This window comes from Nomascus leucogenys, chromosome 12, assembly GCF_006542625.1.
Source record: "Nomascus leucogenys isolate Asia chromosome 12, Asia_NLE_v1, whole genome shotgun sequence".
In the NCBI taxonomy this organism is placed as follows: domain Eukaryota; kingdom Metazoa; phylum Chordata; class Mammalia; order Primates; family Hylobatidae; genus Nomascus; species Nomascus leucogenys.
Window position 1 is genome coordinate 34,065,340 of NC_044392.1, and position 27,661 is coordinate 34,093,000.

The 27,661-nt window shown below is 42.9% G+C and overlaps 1 protein-coding gene across 4 annotated transcripts in view; it reads right to left on the reverse strand.

The window, feature by feature from the left end:
* Positions 1 to 27,138, reverse strand: part of MPZL1 (myelin protein zero like 1) — a 70,560-nt gene extending 43,422 nt beyond the window's left edge. For all 4 annotated transcript variants that reach the window (XR_004032612.1, XM_003258819.2, XM_003258818.2 and 1 more), the window contains exon 1: positions 26,858 to 27,138. Coding sequence is in view for 3 of the 4 variants with exons in the window: in XM_003258819.2 (XP_003258867.1) it covers positions 26,858 to 26,948 (91 nt within the window). In the remaining variant the exon portion in view is untranslated. The remainder of the gene's footprint in view (positions 1 to 26,857) is intronic.
* Between the last annotated feature and the right edge of the window lie 523 nt (positions 27,139 to 27,661).

Here is a 27,661-nt window from a genome sequence, read left to right on the forward strand (position 1 = left end):
CATAAGAAAAACTGAGGAAGTTCTTTAGTGCTGGTATAGAATGATCTCCCAAGACATTATTAAATGAAAAGTACAAAATGTAAAGCACATCATATACAAAAATTAACTCAAAACATAGACTTAAATGTAAGAGCTAAAACTATAAAACCCCTAGAAAAAAAAACACAGGAGTAAGCTCTGTCATCTTGTATTAAGCAATGGTTTCTTAGATATCACACCAAAAGCATGAGTAACAAAAGAAATAATAGGTAAATTGGACTTACCCAAAATTTAAAACTTTTTTGCCTTAAACTACCAAGAAAGCAAGAAGACATCCACAGAATGAGAGAAAATATTTGCAAATCATATATAAGAGACTTGTATTCAAATATATAAAGAACACTTACAAATCAACGATGCAAAGATTAAGCAATTTTAAAATGGGTAATGTACATGAATATCATTTCTCCAAAGATATACATAGTCAATAAGCACTTAGTGGTGCTCAAGGATCACTAAGTCATTAGCAAAAAGGCATATTAGAACCACAATGAGATACCACTTCACACTCGCTAGGATGACTATATCAAAAAGATGGCACTAACCAGTAGCTGGAGAGAGGATGTAGAGAAATTAGAACTCTCTACATTGTTGATGGGAATAGAAATGATACAGCCTTTTGAAAAACAGTTTGGCAGGTCCTCAAATGGTTAAACACAGAGTTATGATGACTCAGCAATAGCAATCCTAAGTATATACACAAGAGAAAAACATGTCCCTCATCTTACGAATAGATAAACAAAATGTGGTATATTCATACAATGGAATATTATGGCTATAAAAAGAAATGAAATATTGATACATGCTACATCATGAATGAAAACTGAAAATGTTATGCTAAGTGAAAGATGCCAGACAGAAAAAGCCCCATATTATCTGATTCTATCCATATAAAATTTCCAAAACTTGGAAACTCACAGATACAGAAAGTAGATTAGTAGTTGCTAGGGGAAGAGGGACTAAGCCCTAATGGATATAAGGTTTCTTTATGGGGTGATGAAAGTGTTCTAATATTATATAAGTAATGATGGCTGCACCACACTGTGAATACACTGAAAAACCACTGAATCCCACTTGAAATGGGTGAATTCCATAGTATGTGAATTATATCACAATAAAACTTCTGTTAAAAAAAAAAGTAGCTGTAGAACCATGTGTATGGGATGCTATCACTTATGGATTTGCTCACGTCTCCATAAAATATCTCTGGAACCATACACAGGATACTAACACTGGGTTCCTCAGCAAAGGGACAGAGGACTAGGAGGAAGACTTTTTATCATGTATTCTTTTTTAACTTTTGAACTATGTCAACATAATACTCTCAAACATTTTTATTTAAATGTGAAATAAAAGACCTGGTGTGGTGGCTCTTTCAGCACTTTGGGAGGCTGAGGCAGGAGGATCACTTGAGCCTAGGAGTTCTAGACCAGCCTGGGCAACATAGTGAGACCCTTGTTTCTACAAAACATTTTTACAAAATTTGCCAGGCATGGTGGCTCATGCTGTAAATCCCAGTTATTTGAGAGACTGAGGCGGGAGGATTGCTTGAGCCTGGAAGGCTGAGGTTGCAGTGAGCTGAGATCGCACCACTGCACTCTGGCCTAGATGACAGAGTGAGGCCCTGTCTCAAAAACAAAAGGGAATGAAATTAGAAAATGTTTTTAACAGACTAGTTCCTTCTACTGGCTTAGCAATGCAAGGCTGTATGCAAAACAATACACTTATGGGCTGCAAATTGTAATGAGTGTTAAAATTAGGCTGAAATGACAGAAATATTTGTACAGTTTTCTTCTTCTATTGTATAATTCTGGTTCCATTAATCTTTCCTGATTGATCTTCTAACTCTCTATATAGCTCAGTGGTTTTCTGATGAACAAATTTTCTGTGTCTCGTTTGGAGACCCAAACTGAACAAATTTCTGCTATGAAGGATCAAATACCCAAATTTCTTATAAAAATAAAACCACAGCAAGAATAACAAACCTATTTTTTCTTAAATTTTGTGATAAAGCCTCCCTCTACAAAAAGTTATATTTTAGAGGAAACTAAGAATGATAAATCACCTTTAATTTAAGAATACATAGCCCCTAGGAAAAAGCCAAAAACAGCTTAGAAACACACATTCCACTCCTAAATTTCCATCCAAATGGATTAATACTGCCCTCTGAAAGCCATTCCTCATTTTTCAACAACTTTGTCACACAGCTTGCCCACAAACAGGCTTCTAAAACAGGTCACTGAACCCCAACTCCACTCACAACAGGGGCAGAAGGAAATAGCACCCCCTTGGTAAAGTTCTCCCTTCCATCTGATTCCAGGGTGCAGCCCTTTCCATTTTGGAGAGCTCTGTGCTAGAGATCTTATTTGACATATGTATTGTCTTCACTCTTCTGTTATTGGTGCCAGTGCTGCCCACCCCTTTGCTGATGCAAACAGGGAGGGAGAGCTGCTTTACAGTGCTGCATAACATGCCAAGACAGCCTCAACTCCCTCGCACGGCACACAGAGCCTTTCAAAGGCTGGCTCCAGGTTACCATTCCAGCCAGTTTATCGTTCTCATCTCACCCCAGAGCCTACATTTCTGCCACATCAAACTTCTAGCCCTTTCCCCAACACAGCACACTCTTTATAATATGCTTTATATGCTATCTCTCAGTCTGAATGCCTTCTCCACCAGCCCACTCCCGTTGGGCCAACTCCCACTCTTCCTTCAAGGCAACTCCAAGGCAATCACCACTGCAAAGTCTTCCCTAACTCGTGGTCTAATCACAGGTATTTTTTCTGAAGTATAAATGAATTTTTTATTTTAAAAGACTTACAAAGGCATAAAAATTGGCACAGTTCATGTAATTGAAGACACCACTGAGGGTAAGACACATTATTTTCTGTGTTACCAAGAAATAAAAATGCTGGCTATGACTCGCCAACAATTGTAAGGCATATCCCACTATCAGAGATATTAAAATGTTAAAAACTGTGTCAGAATTAATGAAAGGCAGTAAACCACAAACCTGAAAGGCGTGCTGTCTTCCAACTATCAGTTAACCTATAACACATCTCAGTCATTGTTTTCCAGCGTCTCCCTGGCTTCTGGCATCTAAGACTCTGAATTTTACTCAAATTTGGTTCTTCTGTCTCTCGTTTCTTAGCTCAGAACTTAAAACCCAGGATGTGTATAGTAAAATGAGCCCTATTTATTAAGTTTGAAAATAAGAGTGCCCATTTATTAAAAGCATGTTTAATAAAATACGAAAAGAATATGATAAAACATAGAAATCAGTAATATCATAAAACTAAACAAAAACAAAAAAAGCTTCTCTGCCCATAGTGACCCAGGCAATCAGTACCCAACATTTCAGCATCATCAGTGTTTACCCAAACATAATAGAGATGTTAAGTATTTTCAGTGTTTTTAAAAGACACACAGGATATTCCCTGTGTTCAAGGTTCCAAAAACATTCTTGACATTAGTCTGCTGAATCTTCTGTTCACACTATTAGTGACATGGTGTTTAGTACAATGCAAGATTTTTGCCCCATAACATAAACAATGACAAGCACTTAAAAATATATTTGTAATAAAGAGTCTGACATCATTTTTGATATTTGACTCCCAAGAGCTTTCAAGCTGTACCCCTTTCCTCAGGGCAAGCTAATAAGAAAGCCCAAGTGAGCCATCCTTTGGAACAGGTGGGAAGTTCAAACCAAGACCTGGCTGAAGGGGCATATAAGGACCTTCACTCCAGACTCAGCAACTTATCACCATAAAAGGAGAGCCAGTCTCCTTTTCCTGCTTTCTCAAGCCATTCTTGTACCTGCATGAGAAGCCTGCCCTGCTCTCCCCAGAAAGCCTCAGTAAGTGAGTCATAAACCCTTTTCGTACCGTCCTGGTGCACATGTGGTATCACCAGTTTCTACATCTTAACCAAATTTTGCAGTGGGGGGAGAATTAGTGGATCCACCCGCCTCTGCGGAGTAAGCACAACATTTATTCTACAACTGATGACAGTAAACATTATTCTGTTTTGATCTTACTCCCAATTTAATGGACATAAATTTAATGAAACAAGTGGATAAAAATATTTACTAGTTGTTGGAGTCTATAACTTTTATTAAGGTCTATACGTGAACTTAGAAGGAGAAAATGGGCAAACCACTGTCTATTTGGAGGTTCTTTTTTTTTTTTTTGGGATGGAGTTTCGCTCTTTCGCCCAGGCTGGAGTGAAGTGGTGCAATCTCGGCTCACTGCAACCTCCGACCCCTGGGTTCAAGTGATTCTCCTGCCTCAGCCTCCCGAGTAGCTGGGATTATAGGCGCACATCACCATGGCCCGCTAATTTTTGTATTTTTAGTAGAGACAGGGTTTTGCCATGTTGGCCAGGCTGGTCTCGAACTCCTGACCTCAGGTGATCCACCCGTCTCGGCCTCCCAAAGTGCTGGGATTACAGGCATGAGCCACCGTGCCTGGCCTTTATTTGGTTTTTAAAGAACACTTAGACTCTGTTTGGACATGCTTCCTAATTGTTTTACACATCAAAAGTTGTTCCCTTTGTAAGTTTTTAACAAGATGTCTAGAAAGGTTTCCTGAAAAACTTCCGGTGTGACTGTGTGGTCTGCAACCATGTGAATCACAGGGTTACCCGAGACAAGAAAGAATGATGTGGGACCTTGTGCAAAAAGCCCTCCATGTCTCAGTTTCTCATACTTTTAAGTTTATTCTAATAGTACCGACTTCAAAGAGTTATTACAAGAATGAAATGAGTTAATATTTGTAAAGGGCTTAGATGCCTATCCATTACATACCTCAATGCAATAAAAGCCATCTATGACAAACCCACAGCCAACATAATAATGAATAGGGAAAAGTTGAAAGCATTCGCTCTGAGAACTGGAACAGGACAAGGATGTCCACTCTCACCACTTCTCTTCAACATAGTACTGGAAGTCCTAGTCAGGGCAATCAGACAAGAGAAAGAAATAAACGGCATCCAAATCAGTAAAGAGGAAGTCAAACTGTTGTTGTTTGCTGATGATAAGACTGTTTACCTAGAAAACCCTAAAGACTCCTCCAGAAAGCTTCCAGAACTGATAAAAGAATTCAGCAGTTTCCAGATGCAAAATTAATGTAAACAAACCAGTAGCTCTTCTGTACACCAACAGCAACCAAGCTGAGAATCACATCAAGAACTCAACCCCTTTTACAATAGCTGCAAAAAAGGTAAAACAAAATACTTAGGAATATACCTAACCAAGGAGGTGAAACACCTCTACAAGGAAAACTACAGAACACTGCTGAAAGAAATCACAGATGACATAAACAAAAGGAAACACATCCCATGCTCATGGATAGGTAGAATTACTATTGTGAATGCCAGGCGCGGTGGCTCACGCCTGTAATCTCAGCACTTTGGGAGGCCCAGGCGGGAGGGTCACGAGGTCAAGAGACTGAGACCACCCTAGCCAACATGGTGAAACCCCGTCTCTACTAAAAACACAAAAATTAGCTGGGCTTGGTGGCATGTGCCTGTAGTCCCAGCTACTGGGGAGGCTGAGGCAGGAGAATTGCTTGAATCCAGGAGGCAGAGGGTGCAGAAAGGCAAGATCACGCCATTGCACTCCAGCCTGGCGACAGAGCGAGACTCTGTCTCAAAGAAAAAAAAAATGTGAAAATGACGATACTGCCAAAAGCAATCTACAAATTCAATGCAATTCCCATCAAAATACTACCATCAGTCTTCACAGAACTAGAAAAAACAATTCTAAAATTCATATGGAACCAAAAAAGAGCCTGCATAGCCAAAGCAAGACTAAGCAAAAAGAACAAATCTGGAGACATCACATTATCTGATTTCAAACCATACTATAAGGCCATAGTTATCAAAGCAGCATGGTACTGTAATAAAAATAGGCACATAGACCAAAGGAAAAAAATAGAGAACCCAAAAATCAACCCAAATACTTATAGCCAACTGATCGTTGACAAAGCAAACAAAAACATCAAGTGGGGAAAGGACAGCCTATTCAACAACTTGTGCTGGGATAATTGGCAAGCCACATGTAGGAGAATGAAACTGGATCCTCATCTCTCACCTTATACAAAAATAAACTCAAGATAGATCAAGGACTTAAATGTAAGACCTGAAACTATAAAAATTCTAGAAGAGAACATTGGAAAAACCCTTCTAGACATTAGCTTAGGCAAAGACTTCATGGCCAAGAACCCAAAAGCAAATGCAACAAAAACAAAGATAAATAGCTGGGACTTAATTAAACTAAAGAGCTTTTGTGTGGCAAAAGGAAGTCAGCAGAGTAAACGGACAACCCACAGAGTGAGAGAAAATCTTCACAATCCATTCCAAAATAAACTATAGTTCCTATTCTGATTATGGTAGACTGATGATAGACTATGGACTCCTTAGGAAATTCCCTCAGGCACTCCATATATATTTATTTTAAAAGTTGGCAAGTATCTTTTTTATTTGAAAGATACTATTAAGGTATCTGCCCATAATATAATTAGGCAATACACTCTTATACTTGTTATATATTTATATTCCGGGTTTTTGATATTATGGAAACCAAGAACAATTTGACAAGATCAAAGATTTTTTTTTTTTTTTTTTTTTTTTTTTGAGCAAGGCTCTGTCTTGCTCTGTCACCCAGGCTGAAGTGCAGTGGTAGGATCTCTGCTCACTCCAACCTCCGCCTCCCAGGTTAAAGTGATTCTCCTGCCTCAACCTCCTGAGTAGCTGGGACTACAGGTGAGGGCCACCACGTCTGGCTAATTTTTCTATTTTTAGTAGAGATGGGGTTTCGCCATGTTGGCCAGGCTGGTCTCAAACTCGTGACCTCAGGTGATCCACTTGCCTTGGCCTCCCAACAAGGTTTTTTTTCTGGGGGCAGGGCCTAACTTTGTCACCCAGGCTGGAGTGCAGTGGCATGATCATGGCTCACTGCAACCTCAACCTCCCAGGCGCAAGTGATCTTCCCGCTTCAGCCTCCTGAGTAGCTGGGACTACAGGCGTGAGCCATCAGACCCAGCTAACTTTTGTATTTTTTGTAGAGACAGGGTTTCACCATGTTGCCCAGGCTGGTCTTGAACTGCTGAGCTCAAGTGATCCTCCTGCCTTGACCTCCCAAAGTGCTAAGATTACTGGCATGAGCCACTGTGCCCAGCCAAGACTGAAGGGTTTTAAACAACAAGATGACAGCACCTGATGTAAAATAGTTCTTGCTGCCATGTAGAAAATGGAGTGGAGGGGAATACGGACTGAAATTGGGAAAGCAGTTAAGAAGTGACTGCAGGCCAGGCACAGTGGCTCATGCCTGTAATCCCAACACTTTGGGAGGCTGAGGCGAGCAGATCACTTGAGGTCAGGAATTCAAGACTAGCCTGGCCAACATGGTGAAATCCAGCTCTACTAAAAATACAAAAATTAGCCAGGCGTGGTGGCGTGTGCCTGTAATTCCAGCTACTCAGGTGGCTGAGGCACAAGAATTGCTGGAATCTGGGAGGCGGAGGTTGCAGTGAGCCGAGATCATGCCACTGCACGGCTGGGTGACGAGTGAGACCCTGTCAGGAAAAAAAAAAAAAAAAGTGACTGCAGGCTAGACGTGGTGACTCATGCCTGTAATTCCAGCACTTTGGGAGGCTGAGGCAGGAGGATCACTTGAGCCCAAGAGGTCAAGACCAGCCTGGACAACATAGCAAAACCCCCATCTCTAAAAAAAAAAAAAAAATTAGCCAGGCATGATGGCACATGCCTACAGTCCCAGCTACTTAGGAGGCTGAGGCAGCAGGATTGCTTGAGCCCAGGAGTTCAAGGCTGCAGTAAGCCGTGATTACATTACTGCACTTGAGTCTGGGTGACAGAACAAGACTGTCTCAAAACAAAAACCAAAGAAGTGACTGCAGTAATTCTGGTGCTGTGTACTGCAGCCATGACCTAGACTAGAGGCAAGGAGACGGTGAGAGAAATGGATGACATACAGGACTTCTTGCTATTAGGTTGGACATGGGAATGAAGAGAAGGGATAAATGGAGAATAACTCCTGGGTTTCTAGCTTGAGCATCTGGATAGATTTAACTGGAGAGAAGGAATAGAAAGCAACCTGCCATTTTGGAAATGTTAAGTTTGCAATGTCAACGAGACCTTGAGACCTCTAAATGGAGTTAAGCAGGTAACCGGATATGCAGGTCTGATGTTCAGAGGTCTGAATTGTATATAAATTTTGGAAGTTACCAGCATAGAGGTAGTATTTTAAACTACAGCAGAAGATGCCATTACATAGGAAAATAATGTAGACGAAGATGAGAGCCAAGCCTAAGTCATAAAGACATCAAACTATAAAGGTCAGGGAGGGAGAAAAGACCCTGAAAAGGTGGCGGAAAGGAAGCAGACTGTGAAAGGGGAAGAAAACCAGACAATGTGGTGTAAGTAAAGCCACGAGAAGGGAGGAGGGACTGAGAAGTCATATAAGGTGGCTATAGGGAAGAACTAATACTGTTTGTCAACCTGGAGTCCTCTGGTGATCCTGACAGGAGAAGTTTTAATGGAGTGGCAGAGGCAGCTGTGGGATGGCTGGACAGAAGAAAGTGGGAAGGGAGGGTGTACATACAAAGAAAGGAGTATAGTCCATTTTTGTAAAAATTTGCTAAGAGTTATGGCCCAGAAATGTAGCTAAAGAGGACTGTAGAACCAAGCGAAGGTTTTTAAGATTAGAAATTCTAGCTCATGTTTGTATTGTAGTAAGAATGATCTAAAGAGGGCAATAATTAAAGCAACAAATGCTTAAGGATGTAAAAAGAGATGGTAGGGTTTTCCCAGGGCTGAGGGATTGCCAGGTAAGTGCAATGATGGCACAGAAGGGCTGGGGAAGTAGGAGCCTTTACAAAGGAATGATTATAACAATGAACTATGGACTCCAAGTTGGAGCAGGAGAGGGAAGCAGGCAGGAAGTAACGAATGCAAAACAAAAGCAGGGAGGGATGGGAAAACTTGATGAGTTCCAGAAACTGTCGTAGTGAAACTATAAAAGGAGATGGTGCTTGAAAGGTGGTATAAGATTTTGGAGTTGCTACATTTTCTGGTAATGAGGTTCTGAGCAGTTAAGAGGGGTAAGGAAAGAGCCAAAGTAGATATTTAGAATAGTGACTGTAGTTAACAGGGATATGACAAATGAGGGGGTAAATCCAGACACTTTTGAGAGTGAGGCATGAAACAAAAGTCCTCTAGCTATATTCCCCAGGTATATGGCTGCTTACCAGGCTCCCTGGGGCTTCTCTGGGTGCCATGGCAATGTTTAATGTTTATAGGAAGGCAGCACATACAGAGAATTTGAGACCTCAATTTCTACATCTGTATAAGGTAAACTACATCTTAGAATTTTTGAAAGCTTTAATTATTATTTAAAAATTCAAAAGCTCTTCTACTTAAAAACTTTCAATTAACAAACCAACAAAGCATGGTAACACTATGCACACCACCAATAAATTCATTCAACAAACACCTGAATTCGTTCTATGTCCCAGTTACTTTTCTGGGCCTTGGCAGAGATTCATACTGAAGCAGGAAAGCCAAGAAAGAATAAACATAAAATATATATGTATGTATGTATTAGTCCCTTTGGCTGGGTGCAGTGGTTCACGCCTATAATCCCAGCACTTTGGGAGGCTGAGGCAGGCAGATTACCTGAGATCAGGAGCTCAAGACCAGGTGGACTAACATGGTGAAACCCTGTCTCTACCAAAAAATACAAAGCTTAGCTGGGCATGGTGGTGTGCACCTGTGGTCCCAGCTACTCGGGAGACTGAGGTGGGAGAATCGCTTGAACCTGGAGGTAGAGGTTGCAGTGGGCCAAGATTGAGCCATTGTACTCCAGCCTGGGTGACAGTGAGACCCTATCTCAAAAAAACTCTGAAAAACCAAAATATATGTATTAGCCCATTCTCACATTGCTATAAAGAAATACCTGAGACTGGGTAATTTATTAAGAAAAGAGGTTTAATTGGCTCATGGTTCTGCAGGCTGTACAGGAAGCATGATGCTGGCATTTGGTTGGCTTCTGGGGAGGCCTCAGGAAACTTACAATCATGGCAGAAGGTGAATGGGGAGTAGGCATGTCTTACGTGGCAGGAGCAGAAGCAAGAGAGAGAGGAGGGATGTACTACATACTTTTAAACAACCAGATCTCGCAATAATAACTCACTCACTCACTATCATGAGAACAGCACCAAGAGTATGGTGCTAAATCATTCATGAGAAATCCCCACCCCCAAGATCCAATCACCACCCACCAGGCCCCACCTCCAACACTGGGGATTACAATTCAAAATGAGATTTGGGCGGGGACACAGATCCAAACCATATCAATATATTTCCAGCTATAAATAGTAGGAAAAATACAAAGTACAGCAATGGAGATCAGTAAATAATGGGGTTAGTAGTTACATGGACATCTTATTTGTATCACTATGTTGTTAGCAGACATGAGTATTTGTTGTCTTCATGTTCATTTTTGTGCATTCTGACTCGAGTCCAAAGTTCTTTCAATTTAACATTAGCATACTAAATATCTTGAAATCTGGTAGAGACCTGATTATTTAGTTAAATCAAAAAAGGTAATGAATTTTAAAACAAGAAACCTTGGCCAGGCGCAGTGGCTCACTCCTATAATCCCAGCACTTTGGGAGGCCGAGGTGGGTGGATCACGAGGTCAGAAGATCGAGACCATCCTGGCTAACACGGTGAAACCTCGTCTCTACTAAAAAATACAAAAAATTAGCTGGGTGTGGTGGCGGGTGCCTGTAGTCCCAGCTACTCAGGAGGCTGAGGCAGGAGAACGGCGTGACCTCAGGAGGCGGGGCTTGCAGCAAGCCGAGATTACGCCACTGCACTCCAGCCTGGGCAAGAGCGAGACTCTGTTTCAAAAAAAAAAGAAAAAAAAAAGAAATCTCAATACTCAATTGATGATATTGGTTCTCTGTAGAGATAATCTACTCTAAACGACAGGCTTTCAGATCCAGAAAAAGTCCAATCAAGGTTTCTAGGCCATATCCTCATATCTAAAGTGTCATTGTCAGCACACTGCATCACTGCCCAGTGAAGAGGTGATGTAATTAATCCAATGCACCTGTCAATTATATTCCTATTGTGAAGAAAGGGCTGTTTTAGGCTATGATAGCTTGATGGCCAGAGCCACTGAGGTCATTCAATAAACATCTACTGGGCGTATCCCATATTCCCTGGGCAATCTTGTGAGAACAATCTATCTCAGCGCAGGGAGAAAATGTACTAACAACCCAATCTGCTTAAATATACTAGCTCCCCAGCGTTTATAAAGTTCACTGTAAGTTAAACTGACATTACGATCTTATTGAACACCATCCCTCAACCCCTTCCTGATCCTGGCCCAGTTCTCTCCCCAGCCTCATCCTGGCCCTGAGCCACATCACTATCAAATCCAGTGTCTAGAATACAAAGTTGAGGACTGATTACTACCCTGCTCTTAAGATCTTAAGTTCTGGGAGGTTCTGCTTCCTTATTTTCACTCTCTCTGCTCTGATGTTTGTAATTTCCACTTGGGGTACAGTTCAACAGTTCATCTAATATATACTAAACATTTACTATGTTCCAGGCATTATGTTAAGCATTGGAGACCCAAAGGTATATAAGACACATAGTTCCTGTATTTGAGGAGACAATCATATAAAAACATAATTTTAGATAAAGAGATAGAGGAAGCTTAGAGGCAGAGTGCTTGGCCTTGAGATTACATCTGAGATGAGAAAGCTAAATAGGAGTTAGCCAGGTAAATAAGGGACAAGGGTAATCAGAAGAGTGAAAATATCATACACAAATTCAAGGAGACATAAAACAGCAGTATTATGCAGAAATGTTGCAAAAATTCAATAAAGTACAAGGAAGGGGATGGCCTAAGTACATCCCAGAGATAATGGGGAGAGACGGAGGATCTTAGCATAAGAGTGGTGCAATTAAATTTGCCCAAGAGAGAGATCCCTCTAGCAACAGTTGGGAGGGCAGACCTGAAGGGAAGATGACTAGCATTAGAGAGACCATCTAGGAGTCTCGAGCCTCTTGCAGTAACAATGATTGGTATTTGTCCTGGGACAATGGAAAGGAGGGAGTGGGTTCAGAAATAAAAGGTAAACACTGGTAGAGACCTGATTAAATCCAGGGAGGGGAGGTGAGGAAAGGGAAGGATTCTAGGATGAAGACCAAATTTTTGGCTTGGCTGACTTGAGAGAAAGACAAATAGGACAGCAGCAAGCAATAACAATAGTGAGTGGCGTGCCAGAGGAAGCACAGTTTGAAGAGGAGAGATACATGGAGTTGAGTTCTGACCATACAGAGTTTGAGTTGCCTCTGGATATTCAGATGGATATTTCCAGTGGTATGTAATGGTCAGTTGGTAAGATTCTGCAGTTCAGAGCATTGGGGATATATTTGGGAGTCACCATTTATTCAAGAAATATGTATTGAATGCCTATAGCCGCCACATATTCACTGTCAACAAACAAAAATGGATGAAATTACCAAAGATAAGCATGCAGTGAGACTAGCAAAGGGCTGAGAGCAGAACCTGCCTAAGGAAAATCAACACTGGGGCACAGGCAGAGGATGAACACTTGAAGAAGACAGGGAACAGAGATGAGAACCAGGAGTAATGTCACAAAGGCAAAGGAAATGAGATCAAAGTGGTCAACAATGTTAAGGAAAGCAAAAAGGTCTGGAAAGAAAAGGCTGAAACAGGTTAGTTGATTTGGTAATATCAGGTGGCCTTTATCAAAGTGTCGAATAGTGAGAGGAGGAGGAAGTCAGATAGCACCAAGTTGAGATGTGAAGAGAAAGTGCTAAAATAGAGACAACAAAGAATAGAATTGTTTATGATCATGGGAAACCGCAATTTGAGATCTCCACTATGGCTTATCTTTTAAAATTCATTAGTTATTTCTGTGAAGCTGTTTTCTGATAAGATTAATATTACAACTGGGGGACTCTGAGTAAAGCGGATTATGCTCCATTATAATGTAGGTGTGCCTTATCCAATCAGTTGAAGGTCTTAACAATAACAAAGACTGACCATCCCTGAAAAAGAAGGAATTCTGCCAGCAGACCACCTTTGGACTTGAATTGCAACTTTTCCCTAGGTCTCCAGCCTGCCAGCCTACCCTGCAGATTTTGGACTTACCAAGCCTCCACAATCATATGAGGGAATTCCTATCTATCTATCTATGCCAGCAAGATATAAATAGGTTATCTATCTATATTTACATAAAGAAAAAGAGAGTGCACACACACACACGCACATCTTGTTGGTTCTGTTTCTCTGGAGAACCCTAATTTTGGTTTTGAGAGCGGCTCTAAAGGAGCAGAATCTTAAGGATGAGTTCTCTGAATTGATTCTAGGGTTTCAGGACTTGGCTCTCTAACTGGATTAAAGGACACTCATGACTATTTCCAGTAGTAAAGAGTGCACTTATGGGTATGATGTGGCAATGGAGATATGCAAAATGCCACCATTGGGTACTTTTAATCAAACAGGTATAAGAATAAGGTTCTGGGTGACCACATATACTATACCTTTAAACATTTTTGTCAAACTAACGAGTATAATGAGATTTGTTGGTTACTCCTAATGGCAATGTACAAAGTGAGAAAAGAAATGGATGAGCTCAGGAATTCAAATTCCCAGCTTGAGCACTACATACCTGACCAGAAAACTTTATGTCTGAAAGATATCCTTATCTCTGTTAGCTGCAGAGCTGAGATTGCTGAAAATCAAATCCAGAATCTTATTCTGCAAATGATTCAACTACAGCACAATCTGAATTCCCAACCTCTGCAGAGTGTCTACTACTAAAGTGAGGGCATTGATTGGGAAGGAATGGGATCCTGAATATTGGAATGGAGAAATGTGGGAACTCCCTTATGGAGCTGGAAACATCGAATCCCTAAATTCTTATGAGTCTTCTTTGCCAGTGGAAGCAGCCATCCACCCACATCTGAGGAGATTAAACCTGCTGTGCCTGAAGTAACTTTAACGGCCTCCCCGAGGCAGCTGCACTGCAAGACACTGCTGATTCTCCTCAGGACCTACCCCCAACACCTCTCTTTGCTTCTAGATCTATAGACTTAAGTCTCAGGAGGCTCCTAAAGGTGAGGTACAAAGTGTGAACCATGAAGGTGCACATACTCTAAAAAAACTTTGATTTTTCTAATTTATATAAACAGAAATCTGTGGAATATGTGTGGGAATGGATATTAAGGGTATGTGATCATGGTGCAGGGAACGTCAAGTTGGGTTAGGCCAAATTTACTGAAATGGGCCCACTAATCAGAGATTCTGCATTTAATGTTGCAACTCAGGGTGTTAGAAAGGGCTCTAACAGTTTGGTTTACTGGCTGAAACATGGACCAAAATGTGGCCCTCAGTAAATGAACCTGAAATACCAGGCCTGCGTCAGCTTACTCTGGAGGAAGGGATTCAAAGGCCAAGGGAGAATGGAATGTTACAGTGGGTTTATCTTTTATTTATTTAATTTTTTTGAGACAGAGTCTCACTCTGTCGCCCAGGCTGGAGTGCAGTGGCACAATCTCGGCTCATTGCAAGCTCCGCCTCCTGGGTTCACGCCATTCTCCTGCCTCAGCCTCCCGAGTAGCTGGGACCACAGGCACCCACCACCACGCCTGACTAATTTTTTGTATTTTTAGTAGAGACAGGGTTTCACCATGTTAGCCAGGATGATCTTGATCTCCTGACCTCGTGATCCACCTGCCTTGGCCTCCTAAAGTGCTGGGATTATAGGCGTGAGCCACTGCGCCTGGCCTACAGTGGGTTTATCTTTTAAGATCTACTTACTCACCTGTGAGTGTCCAGAGGACATATCTTTTTTTTTTTTTTAAACAGGGTCTTGCTCTGTTGCAGGTTAGAGTGCAGTGGCTCAATCATAGCTCACTGCAGCCTTGAACTCTTGGGCTCAAACAATCTTCCTGCCTCAGCCTTTCAGGTAGCTAGGACTACAGGCTCACGCCACTAAGCCTGGCTAATTTTTTTTTTTTGACAGAGTCTCACTCTGTCCCCTAGGGTGGAGTGCAGTGGCACAGTCTCAGCTCACTGCAACCTCACCTCCTGGATTCAAGCGATTCTTGTGCCTCAGCTTCCTGAGTAGCTGGGATTACAGGCACGCATCATCATGCCCAGCTAATTTTTGTATTTTTAGTAGAGATGGGGTTTTGCCATGCTGGCCAGGCTGGTCTCAAACTCCTGACCTCAAGTGATCCACCCATCTCAGCCTCCCAAAGTGCTGGGATTACAGGCATAAGCCACCATGCCCAGCCAGAGGACACACCTTTCACCACATGACTGTGAAAAGCAGATCCGTGAGGGAAGTTCCAGCATTTTAAAAGAACTCTGTGACACTCTTATCTATAGCCTAGAACTTACAGTGGGAACTGCTGTCACTAAATTGGGACACGTAAATGCAGTGGGAATAACTGGATCATGGGATGACAGGGGCCAAGTGGCAGCACTGAACTGCTAAAAGCAAGGTAGGCATGATTACCATGATGGACAGCAGAGTCAAGGCACAGTTGGAAGTCTGACTCTCACAGATCTATGGCATTGATCGGTTGGTCACGGTACTCCTACAAGTGAAATAGATAGGAAGCCTACTAAATTCTTGCTTGATCTATATAAGCAGAAAAGCTCTAGGTCAAGTGAACAAAAGTCTAATGTGAATTATCAAAACAGAAAGTCAGGACCCTTCAATCAATTCCCAAACTTGTGCCAGTTCACAGATTCAGAATTCCTTGAATAAAAGACAGGCTGAGTCCGAAGTAGCATAAATTTCTAAAGGAGTTTCAGTGAAAGCTCTTAAGTGTAAAGCGCACTAGCTTTATGGACCAAAACATTTAAAGAACTAAAACGACTTTGGGAGGCCAAGGCAGGCGAGTCACCTGAGGTCAGGAGTTCGAGACCAGCCTGGTCAACATGGCGAAACCCCATCTCTACAAAAATTAGCCAGGTATGGCAGTGCATGCCTGTAATCCCAGCTACTCAGGAGGCTGTGGCAGGAGAATTGCTTGAACCCAGGAAGCAGAGGTTGTAATGAGCCGGGGTCGCACCACTGCACTCTAACCTGGGCAATAGAGCTAGACTCATCTCAAAAAAAGAACTAAAATGAGCTGGGTTTGGTGGCACACACCTATAGTCCCAGGTACTTGGAGGCTGAGACAGGAGGATCACTTGAGCCCAAAAGTTTGAGGCTCTTCGATCATACTTGTGAATAGTCAGCCACTGCACTCCAGCCTGATCATCATAGTGAGACCACATTTCTAAAAATGTTTGTTTGTTTTCGTTTTTGGGACAGGGTCTCCCTCTGTTGCCCAGGCTGGAGTGCAGTGGCATAAACATGGCTTACTTCAGCCTCCACTCCTAAGCAATCTCCCCAAAGATGCAGTTTCGCCATGTTGCCCAGGCAATATTTTGTAGTTCTTACAAGAGTAGAAGGAAATTTCTGAGATAAGATATTGTACAAGCCAACAAGCTAATTGAAAATCCTCAAGGCGTATTTCAGAATATAGAATTTTTCAGATTTTAAAAAATTAATACAATACCTATATGTTATGTAGTAGTCCCAAGAGAGTATAGGGCAGCATCCCACAATCAAACACATTAATACCTCTGCAGTGAAAAATACAATTAGTCATACCAAATAGGATCACAGTTGTAAACAGTATCTTATTACTTCAGGTTGAATTTTGCAGCCAAATAATTTGTATCAAACTTAGGAAAAAACTTAATTTTCAAAGTTTTTGTGGCTTTGCAGTTACAGATAAAAAACTGTGGACCTATAACTTGTTTTTTGGTTTATTTTTACTTTGTAGAGATGGGGTCTTGCTATTTTGCCCCAGCCAGTCTTGAACTCCTGGCCTCAAGTGATCCTCCTGCCTCCTTAGCATTTTCTGATCTTTTTTTTTTTTTTTGAGACACAGTTTCACTCTGTCGCCCAGGCAGAAGTACAGTAGCACAATCTCGGCTTACTGCAACCTCCATCTCCCAGGTTCAAGCGATTCTCGAGCCTCAGCTTCCCGAATAGCTGGGATAACAGGTGTGTGCCACCATATCCAACTAATTTTTTGCATTATTAGTAGAGACGGGGTTTCATCATGTTGGCCAGGCTGGTTTCAAACTCCTGACCTCAAATGATCCGTCCGCCTCAGCCTCCCAAAGTGCTGGGATTACAGGCGTAAGCCACCGCACCCGGCCCATTTTCTGGTCTTAAATCCACATTATTCAACCTGATTACAAATTAGCATCACCTCTGTTCATTATTAATCTATTCACCAATTTCGTTAGTGTGCAAGGTTCTGCAAGCCTCACTGGAGTTCTTCTAAATTTGCAGTCACTGAAGAAAAAAAAAGAATTAAATTCCTAATAGCTGAAAATGATCAAGACTCAAAGTTCTCAAGAATTAACAGACAAGTGCTAGACCTCCAACTTGTGGCAGACAACATGGCTACAGAACCTCTGTCAATGGGGCAGAGGAGCTAAGAAGAGGTATAAGCGAGGAGTCTCTGGTTTGGATGCCTGGGCCTGTTTGGACATTCTGTAAGGCAAGCATGCCAGGAGTCTAATGGCAAAAGGACCTGCACAGCCTCCAGAGAAGAACTCATCTCAAAGGAAGAAAGTCAAGGCTTAGTGGCTTCTTCCACATGTAATGTCTAATGAGGGGCAAGGAACCATTCTGAGCCCAGTATGGTATCAGACACTCAGTATAATGGATTCATGCTTGTGCTCTTGATAGCAGGAGAGGTATGAGTGAGAAGAACCTATAAGAACCACATCAGCTGACACAGTGGCTCATACCTGTAATCCCAACTCTTTGGGAGGCTGAGGCAGGTGGATCATCTGAGGTCAGGAGTTCAAGACCAGCCTGGCCAACATGGTGAAACCCTGTCTCTACTAAAAATACAAAAATTAGCCGGGTGTGGTGGCAGGTACCTGTAATCCCAGCTATTAGGAAGGCTGAGGTGGGATAATCACTTGAACCAGGAAGGTGGAGACTGCAGTGAGTGGAGACCACTGCACTCCAACCTGGGCCGTATCAAGAGACTCTGTCTCAAAAAAAGAAAAAGAAAAACAAAAAAAAGAGAACATCATCATTAAAAATCCCTGAGGAGCATTTAGAGTATTGGGTGGCACAGATTCTGCATGATTGGTGAGGATGGCTTCAACAGGGCAGCTTTATTTCTCTTTGACAGAGTCAGCAACATCGAGGCATGAGGGATCTTGGCACAAACATCACCCCAAAGAGGAAGAAATCTGGGTGCCCCAGGACAGCTAAAAAGCCACTCTGTAAGCATTTAAGACATTCCAGAATCTTCCCCAAAATGTTTAGAGACTTTGAAGAAAAAAATCTATAATATAGCAGGGTGGCTGCAAACATGTGCTTTGGAATTTGAGTCTCAATTCTACCATATATTAGCTGTGTGATCTTAAGACAAGTTACACAATCTCTCTGAAACTTAGTCTTCTTATCTATAAAATTAACAAAAATAATTACTGCACAGAGCTGTGAGGAGTATATAAGTAAATTGTTTAGCAGAGGCATGGCACATAGTAAGCACTCAATAAATGAGAGCAGAGCAGAAGACATAACATAAACCTAGTTCTATGCCCTAACTTACAAGGGCTAAGAAACAGAAAAGGGAGAGGGAGAAGTTAAAACATCTCCCTAACTGCTCACTCACTCTCTTTCTCTGCCCTTTTCAGACATCTAGGAGATTTCAAATATTTGCATTTTACCACATTTCTCTTAGGAACCTGAGTCCTCTATCTATGCTTCCTAATTCTCAGCAACACCCCTTGGAAGAAGGTATACAGCAATGATAACCTGGACTTGACTAGAGAATAACTATTAGACACTGTCTGGCCACAGGGTCACTAGGTTCTCATTGAAGCTAAGCTGACAATATTAACACTTTATAACTTTTCATCTTTTCAAGTTTACCAAGTGTTATCTGGAAGAAGCACATGATTATGTTAAATTTATATAACTCCACATTGTAAACTTAATGTTTGGAGAGAAAAGAACACATTTCTTAATTTTAATAACAGCATCTTTTTTTTTTTTTTCTTTTGAGACAGGGTGTCTCACTCTATCACCCAGGCTGGAGTGCAGTGGCACAATCTCAGCTCACTGCAACCTCTGCCTCCCAGGCTCATGCCTCAGCCTCCTGAGTAGCTGGGATTACAGGTGTGCGCCACCACGCCCAGCTAATTTTTTTTTTTTTTTTCAGTAAAGATAGGGGTTTTATCATGTTGTCCAGGCTGGTCTTTTACTCCTTAGCTCAGGCAATCTGCCCGCCTCAGCCTCTCAAAGTGCTGGGATTACAGGCATGAGCCACCATGCCCAGCCAACAACAGCATCTTTTAAAATGCACATAATAAACTCCCCTGATCTCAAAGTAGAATATCAGGGTCCCAGTATAAAAAAAAGTTCATTGCAAGTTCATCAAGGTTTGTTCAGTTGGTTGCAGCATGCTCCTAACAAAACTTAAGTCATGGATTTCATTCTATGGGGCAATCTTATCTGCAATACACAGGATAGGCAAAGACATACTGCATTTCCAACTCCAATCAATTAAACCTAAGTACTAGATTCAACGTATCACTCTTGCTAAAAAATTACTCAAGTTCTATGTTCTAACAATAAGATCAGAGGTATCATAAGGTATCACAGTTTCTAGAGACTCTGAGTTTAGAAGAAAAAACCTGCTGAAGGAGGATTTATCAAGAAATCACCACCGGGTGCGGTGGCTCACGCCTGTAATCCCAGCACTTTGGGAGGCTCAGGCGGGCACATCACGAGGTCAGGAGATTGAGAACATCCTGGCTAACACAGTGAAACCCTGTCTCTACTAAAAATACAAAAAATTAGCTGAGCGTGGTGGCGGGCGCCTGCAGTCCCAGCTACTCAGGAGGCTGAGGCAGGAGAATGGCATGAACCTGGGAAGCAGAGTTTGCAGTGAGCCGAGATCACGCCACTGTACTCCAGCCTGGGTGACAGAGTGAGACTCCGTCTCAAAAAAAAAAAAAAAAAAAAAAAGAAAGAAATCATCTTGGATAAAGGCCTAATGAGATCAAGAAAAAATTATAAGTGAATAAAAAATTACAGTAGCCACATGCATTGAAAAAGACAATGAATAGGTTGGGCACGGTGGCTCACGCCTGTAATCCTAGCATTTTGGGGGGCCGAGGCAGGTGGATCACCTGAGGTCAGGAGTTTGAGACCAGCCTGGCCAATATGGTGAAACCCCATCTCTTCTAAAAATACAAAAAAAAAAAAAAGAAAAGAAAAGAAAAAAAATTAGGGCAGGGCACAGTGGCTCATGCCTGTAATCCCAGCACTTTGGGAGGCTGAGGCGGATGGATCACCTGAGGTCAGGAGTTGGAGACCAGCCTGCCTGACATGGCAAAATTCCATCTCTACTAAAAATACAAAAAAATTAGCCAGGCGTGGTGGCAGGCACCTGTAATCCCAGCTACTCGGGAGGCTGAGGCAGAAGAATTGCTTGAACCTGGGAGGTAGAGGCTGCAATGAGCCGAGATCGTGCCACTGCACTCTAGCCTGGGCAACAGGAGGGAAACTCTGCCTCAAAAAAAAAAAAAAAAAAAAAAAAAAAAAAAAAAAAAAAATTAGTCCGGTGTGGTGGCTCACGCCTGTAATCCCAGCTACCTGGGAGGCTGAGGCAGGAGAATCACTTGAACCTGGGAGGCAGAGGTTGCTGTGAGCTGAGATTGCACCACTGCATTCTAGCCTGGGCGACAAAACGAGACTCTCTCTCAAAAAAAAAAAAAAAAGAAAGAAAGAAAGAAAAAAGATAACAAATAAATAAAGGGGTTTAAAGGCAAAGATATAAAGATCTCAGGAGACAACCACAATTTCTCAATGTATGCACTATGGTGAACGGAGCCAACTGACCTCTGCTTTCTTACAGCAACAAAAATTCCAAAGACTTTTGTCTGGACTCACTGCTAATGTCAAACGACTTAGCAAAGTAAGAGGGGAAAAAGAAAAAAGGAATATCATTCAAGATACATGAAGGCTTAATATCACCAGCCTTAGGGGTCAAGTCTCAGAGCCATATGATACTTGAGACCTCAGGAGATGCTTCTAGTTCTAATAATTATATTGTCTTCGATGGGGCTAAAGACTAATCTATAATAAATTATATGCCAAAGCTTACCATTTTACTCTCCCTTTTAAAATGACATCTATGGTCTTAGAGAGCAAGATTAAAAATCTTTCCAAGGTTGAGGTACACATGACATGCATGTCTTACACAAATAATTCAAATTCTCAGATAAAGGATATAACTCAGAAATACTCAGGCTCCAGTTAGAAGGCTCTAATCATCCAGGAGAGACGTGATTGTGGCTGAACTATATTAGCTTCAGTGTGGATGCAAAGGGGATGGTGAGAAATATTTAGTAGGTAGACCAGCATCTACTGGATAGTGGGGAAACAGCAATGTTTCCGAAAAGCTATGTTTTTCCCAATTAAATCACGTTTTTAAAACTCAGTGGGAAAGATCAATCTTTAAAGAAATCCTACAACATATCCCTTATAAGTTTTAAAAATACTTTGTAATACGAATAAGATGTTCCATTTTTCAAAAATTTGCTGCAAATTTTCATATTAGATCAATCATATTTTCTTAAAAGTTGTGACTGTTGGGAATTTAATCTGTCTTTGGTATTATTTATTTGAGTAGCTGTTTCCCGTCTGTCACTTCTCACTAGCACCTAGGCTCCCTGCTGCATCCCATACATAAACAGTGCCTTGTGCCCAGTAGGTGTTCATTTACGTTGAATAAGTAAATAAATTAGACTTAGCGAAAACATAAACTTGCATTTTATGTACTTTTGCATATAGCTGTCTTTCACTTAATATTTATATTTTTCTTTTGGCAGCATCTAAGCCTAGTGGATATCCTGGAGTTGGAGTAAAAAATATATATATTTTATAGGACTAAGTTTCTATTTTACTATCCCGACTAGTAAATAAGTAAAAGGCCAAGGGAACTGATAATGAGAAATAATCAAGCAATGCATGAAATCACACTTGGGAAAAATATTCTTCTTGCATAAACACATATCGAGGACCTACTATACCATGCTAAATCATAACTACATATTGCAAAAACTCCTAACAAACTGTTGTCAAGGCATGCCTATGCCTCACTGCCATTTCACAAATATTTTTAGCATCTACCATATCCACTATGTTAAGCACTAGGAATACTTCTATAAACAAGACAGATGCTTTGTCTGTCCTAGATTCCGATGGAGGAAAAAAAAGAGAAGAAAAACCAAACAGAAATTACAATAAGGAAGTAAACGGCAAACCAGCAAATACTAACAGGTAAGTACCCTAGAATAAGATGGTCAGAGAGGCCTCTCTAAAGAAGTGAAACTTATGTTAAAGCCTCCTGATGAAAAGGAGCCAGCCCTGGGCAACATCAGAACAGCTAGTTCAAAGGCCCTGAGGTGGGAATGAGTGTCACAGAGCAGAAAGATGGCAGTGTGGCTTGAATATAGTGAGAAAGGGGTGGTGGGTGGTACAAATTGAGGTCATAGAGGTGGGCAGAAACCAGATCACGAAGAGCTTTTTAGGTCATGGGAAGTTTAGATTTCATTCCAAGTGCGATGGGAAGCCATTAAGGATTTTAAAAGAAGCAACATGATCTGATTTGCATTTTAACAAAATCATTCTTGCAGTTTTGTGAAGAATGGATTAAAAAGAACCAAGATGGGTACTGGGCATGGTGGCTCATGGCTGTAATCCCAGCACTTTGGGAGGCTGAGGCAGGCCAGTCACTTGAGGTCAGGAGTCCCAGACTTGGCAAACATGGTGAAACCCTGTCTCTACTAAAAATAAAAAAATCAGCCAGATGTGGTGGCTCACGCCTGTAATCCCAGCACTTTGGGAGGCCAAGGCAGGTGGATCACGAGGTCAGGAGTTTTGAGACCAGCCTGGCCAACACAGTGAAACCCAGTTTCTACTAAAAAATACAAAAATTAGCTGGGCATGGTGGCATGCGCCTGTAGTCCCAGCTACTCGGGAGGCTGAGGCAGGAGAATCGCTTGAACCAGGGAGGTGGAGGTTGTAGTGAACTGAGATCGTGCTACTGCACTCCAGCCTGGGCAACAGTGCGAGACTCCATCCCCCCAAAAATAAATAAATAAAATAAATTTTAAAATAAATAGAAAAATCAAAAATTAGCTAGGCATGGTGGTGCATGCCTGTAGTCCCCGCTACTTGGGATGCTGAGGCACAAGAAGAATCACTTGAATCTGGGAGATGGAGGTTGCAGTGAGCCGAGATTGCGCCACTGCATTCCAGCCTGGGCGAGACAGAGCAAGACTCCAGAGGGGGAAAAGGGGGAAGAGCAGCTGGGAGGCTATCACAGTAATATAGGCAAGAAATGATGGTGACTTTGATTAAAAGGCTAGGAGTGGAGGTAGAAAAAACATCAATTCCAGATGCATTTTAAAGATGGGAGAACTGATTGGATGTGAAGGACAGGGAAGAATCAGGCATGGACCCTAGGTTTCTGGCCTGTACAATTAGATGTATGGAGGTTCCATTTACTGACATGGATGGTACAAATTACTGAGATTTAGTCCTCATATACTGTGTGCTCATTTCAATTGCCAAATTCAGTGAATTCTTATCACATTTAATCTCTCTTCATCTGACAATGCTGAAATACCAAACTCTCCTGGCTTTTCTCTTACTCACAGCGCCTCTTTCTCAGGTTTCATATACCCCAGAACTCTGTCTTTGGCTCTCTGCTATGTTCTTCAGTGCATTTTCCCTGGATGACCTCATCCAAACAATCCAAGCTTTAACTATTAGCCACATAACTCTCCAAATCTCCATTTCCAACCAGAACTTTCTCCTCACCTCCAGAACTGTCTATCCAATTGTTTTCTGCCTATCTCCACTTGGATGTCTTACCTGCATTTCAAACTCAACATATTCAAAAGTATCTCCATCATCTTCTTCTCCCAAGACTCCTATTTCCCCATCTGTGAAAAGGCCAAAAATATGCCCAGCTTCCCAAGCCCAAAACCTATGATCATTTTATCCATCTCCTCTTTCAAGTCTGCATCAATGTTTCCAAGTTCTATCAAACGTACTTTCTAAGTGGCGCATGAACATGTGTCCTCTCTTCATAGCCCAATGCTTGAATTCAGATCTTCATCATCCTCCCCAGGATTATTATAATAGTCCTCTGCCTTCTCTGGCTTCAGCCTCGCCCCACTCTAACCCAACCTTCACATCTCAATAGACAGAGAAATCCTCATTGGATTAAGTGTGGCAGACAAGGCCCTTTGTAAGTTGGTGCCCTTGGCAGGCTCTCCTGCCTCAACTCCCACCATCCCCCTTATATACAGTGCAACCTCCTACTATACTGAACTACCAACAGATTCATTCATAACTCTGTATGTACTTCTGCCCCTCCCCTATGCCTACCCAGTTTAAACTCCCTCCAGTAGCCTGAACTACAGTCTAATGACTCTCCTTCAAGCTCCCACAGTACATCTTTACCAATGTGCTTCTGACCCTATACAGTGGCACACACCTGTAGCCCCAGCTGCTTGGGAGGAAAAGGCAGAGGAATCACTGGAGCCCAGGAGTTTCAGTTCCAGAGCAGCCTGGGCAACACAGTGAGACCCAACCTCCCACCTTTTAAGTGTTAAGCACTTAAAAGGTGCTTAGTAAATGTTTGCTGAATAACTGTCTTGATAAAACTTTAGAAGCTATCCTGTAAAAGATGAACTCTTAAGTGCAGTATCCATGACCAGAAAAAAGGTGATTTGGCAAGAATTTTAGATTCAATAATTTTCTAAATGGAACCAATAACATCAGCTGCTGATTTTTACATATCAACATTCATCTTCATTACCGAAAAATTACGTCCAAGGTGTATGGGGCTATTACTCTAGTGATCTTTTCACTACTATGTAGGTTTGCACTCCTGCTACGTTTAATACCCTGATTTTAATTAAGATCACCCTAACTGCTTTGTCCTCCATAGCAATGTCTGACCTCTCATGCATAACAATTCTGTCTGAAGCATATTTCTGATAAATCTTAATTTTAGGCTATTTTCTACTTGTTTGATTAAACACAAATACCACCACCAACAAACACACTTTTAACCTTTTTATCTAAGACAAAATACAGAATGGATTGTGTCTTATACAAAGTGTGTCATCATCTGTCAACCCCTGGAGGGTAGGGAGACTTTTACATTTACGCTTTACAGCCCCTGGAATCACTGTTTAAGTGGAACAGTTGGTGATCCAACAGAACTTCACCTAGTTTCCCTGATCCAAGGATTATATTAAGAATTTTCCATGAAGAAAGAAATTACTGAGTAAACTCTGGTATTCAGATACTATGATGCAACTGACATTTTGAAAACAAAGGGAATGGGCCAGGCGCGGTGGCTCAAGCCTGTAATCCTAGCACTTTGGGAGGCCGAGGTGGGCAGATCACGAGGTCAGGAGTTCGAGACCATCCTGGCCAACATAGTGAAACCCTGTCTCTACTAAAAATACAAAAAAGTTAGCAGGACGTGGTGGCGGGCACCTGTAGTCCCAGCTACTCGGGAGGCTGAGGCAGGAGAATGGCGTGAACCCGGGAGGCGGAGCTTGCAGTGAGCCGAGATGGTGCCACTGCACTCCAGCCTGGGGGACAGAGCCAGACTCTGTCTCAAAAAAAAAAAAAAAGAAAACAAAGGGAATGAAAAAAATCTATGTGGTTTCTTAGCAGCTGGCCCTCTTTATAATTATTATTTAACTAAATTCGGAGACAGCAACAAGTACTTTGCTTTGAACACCACCACAGGAAAGTCCTGTGGCAGATACCACTTCAGATGTCCATAAAACAACTCATCCAATTCCCATAAATCGAGCCCGAGGTTTACCTTAAGCTTGAGTCACAATATTTGGTAAGAAAAAGGAGCTTTTTTTTTCCTTTAGGAAAATTATGCTTTTTAATGCTCTATGTCTTGTCAAATTATGGTGGCTACGTCTGGAATTATGATGGATTTGACCAAATTCTTTTAAGCCAGGCCATCTCACTGGTATTCCAAGCTCTTTGCATTCTAACCTAGAAGTAACAATTTTTTTTATTGGCGTTTTGCAGACCACGGAAATGAGACTCTTTTATTACGGAGACTTAAAACTGAATGAGAGCATGGGAAAGGGAACTTAGAAGTACAACAAAACCCTGGCTTAACAGGAAACCAACCAACAAAGGCCCTACAAATGAAAAACCTGCAACCTTCCGCCACCTCCCAAAGGTGGAGAACGCCAGAACCCTAGTTCCTGAGTCAGAATCCGGGAGGGCCCAGACGACCCAGAGTCACCGTGAGGAGGGCAGGGGGCGCCGCGAGGGCTCACCGCAGCCGCCCGCCAGGCCCGCTCCCCTGGACCGCCCCCCGGAAAGGACCAAGGTAGAGCACTCTCCCCTCCTCCTCCGCACTCGAGGATCCAGGAAGGAGAAGAAAGAGGCTCTGCGCCTTCCTGGCCAGTCGCGGGGGCCCGCGTTCCCCATGGGCTGGGTCCCCTCGGCCCCAGAGAGCGCAGGCCGCGCCCCCTCCCTACCTCGGCTCTCAACGCGCGCGCCTGGCCTGCGACCGCCGCGAGGGGCGTGTGCCGGACCCGGGAGCCCCACTCCCCGGCCCCAGCCCTGGTCCTGGCATCACTTACAGAGCCCAAGCGCCGCCGCCAGCACCGACCACAGCCAGCGCCGGCTGTCTGGGGCTGCAATCACCGCCCCGGCGCCGGCGGGCGCTGCCATCGTCCAGCCGCTGCAGTCGCCGCCGCCGCGCCCCTGAGCCCGGGTCCCGCCTGAGGTTGGCTCGGCTTGGGGAAGAGGCTTCCGATCTCTCCGCCACCCGCGCCGGGTGGCACCTCCAAGCCGTACTCCCCACTCCGGCCCCAACCGCGGCTCTCCAGCTCTGCACCCAAGCCTCAGCCCCGCTCCGGCCCTCGCTGTCCGCTCATTGGCCTGCCCGCACCCCTTTAAGGACGCGATTGGAGAGAAAGGCTGTCAATCACCCGTCCGCCGGGAAGGCCCCGCCTCCTCGGTCCCACCCAGGCGCCTTGGCCCCGCGCGGAGGCCGGGTCTGCAGCGGTCCCAGGCCGAGCCCAGCCTTCCGCCTGCCTGCGTGGCTGTCCGCCTGCGGGCCCCGCCAGCCAGCGTCTCCTCTGCCTTTTTGAGGGTCCAGTCCCATGGTCTCCTTCATTGTCTCTCCTCGCCACGGGTCTTTGCTGGGTACTAACCTCGCCTCCGTTTCAGCTCTTCTTCTCTGCCGGCCTCACCTAACGAAAAAGAAGCAATTCATTTACCTTAAAAAGAAAGAAAAGAAAGAAAAATAGTGAGGCGTTCAATTGATGGGGGAGAGACTTCTGATTCAGTTGTCCAGGTGGAACACGTTCCCCGTGCCCTGTCCCCAAGGCCTGTCCTTTGCGTGGACTAGATAATGTATGTGTTGCAATTTGCGAAATCTA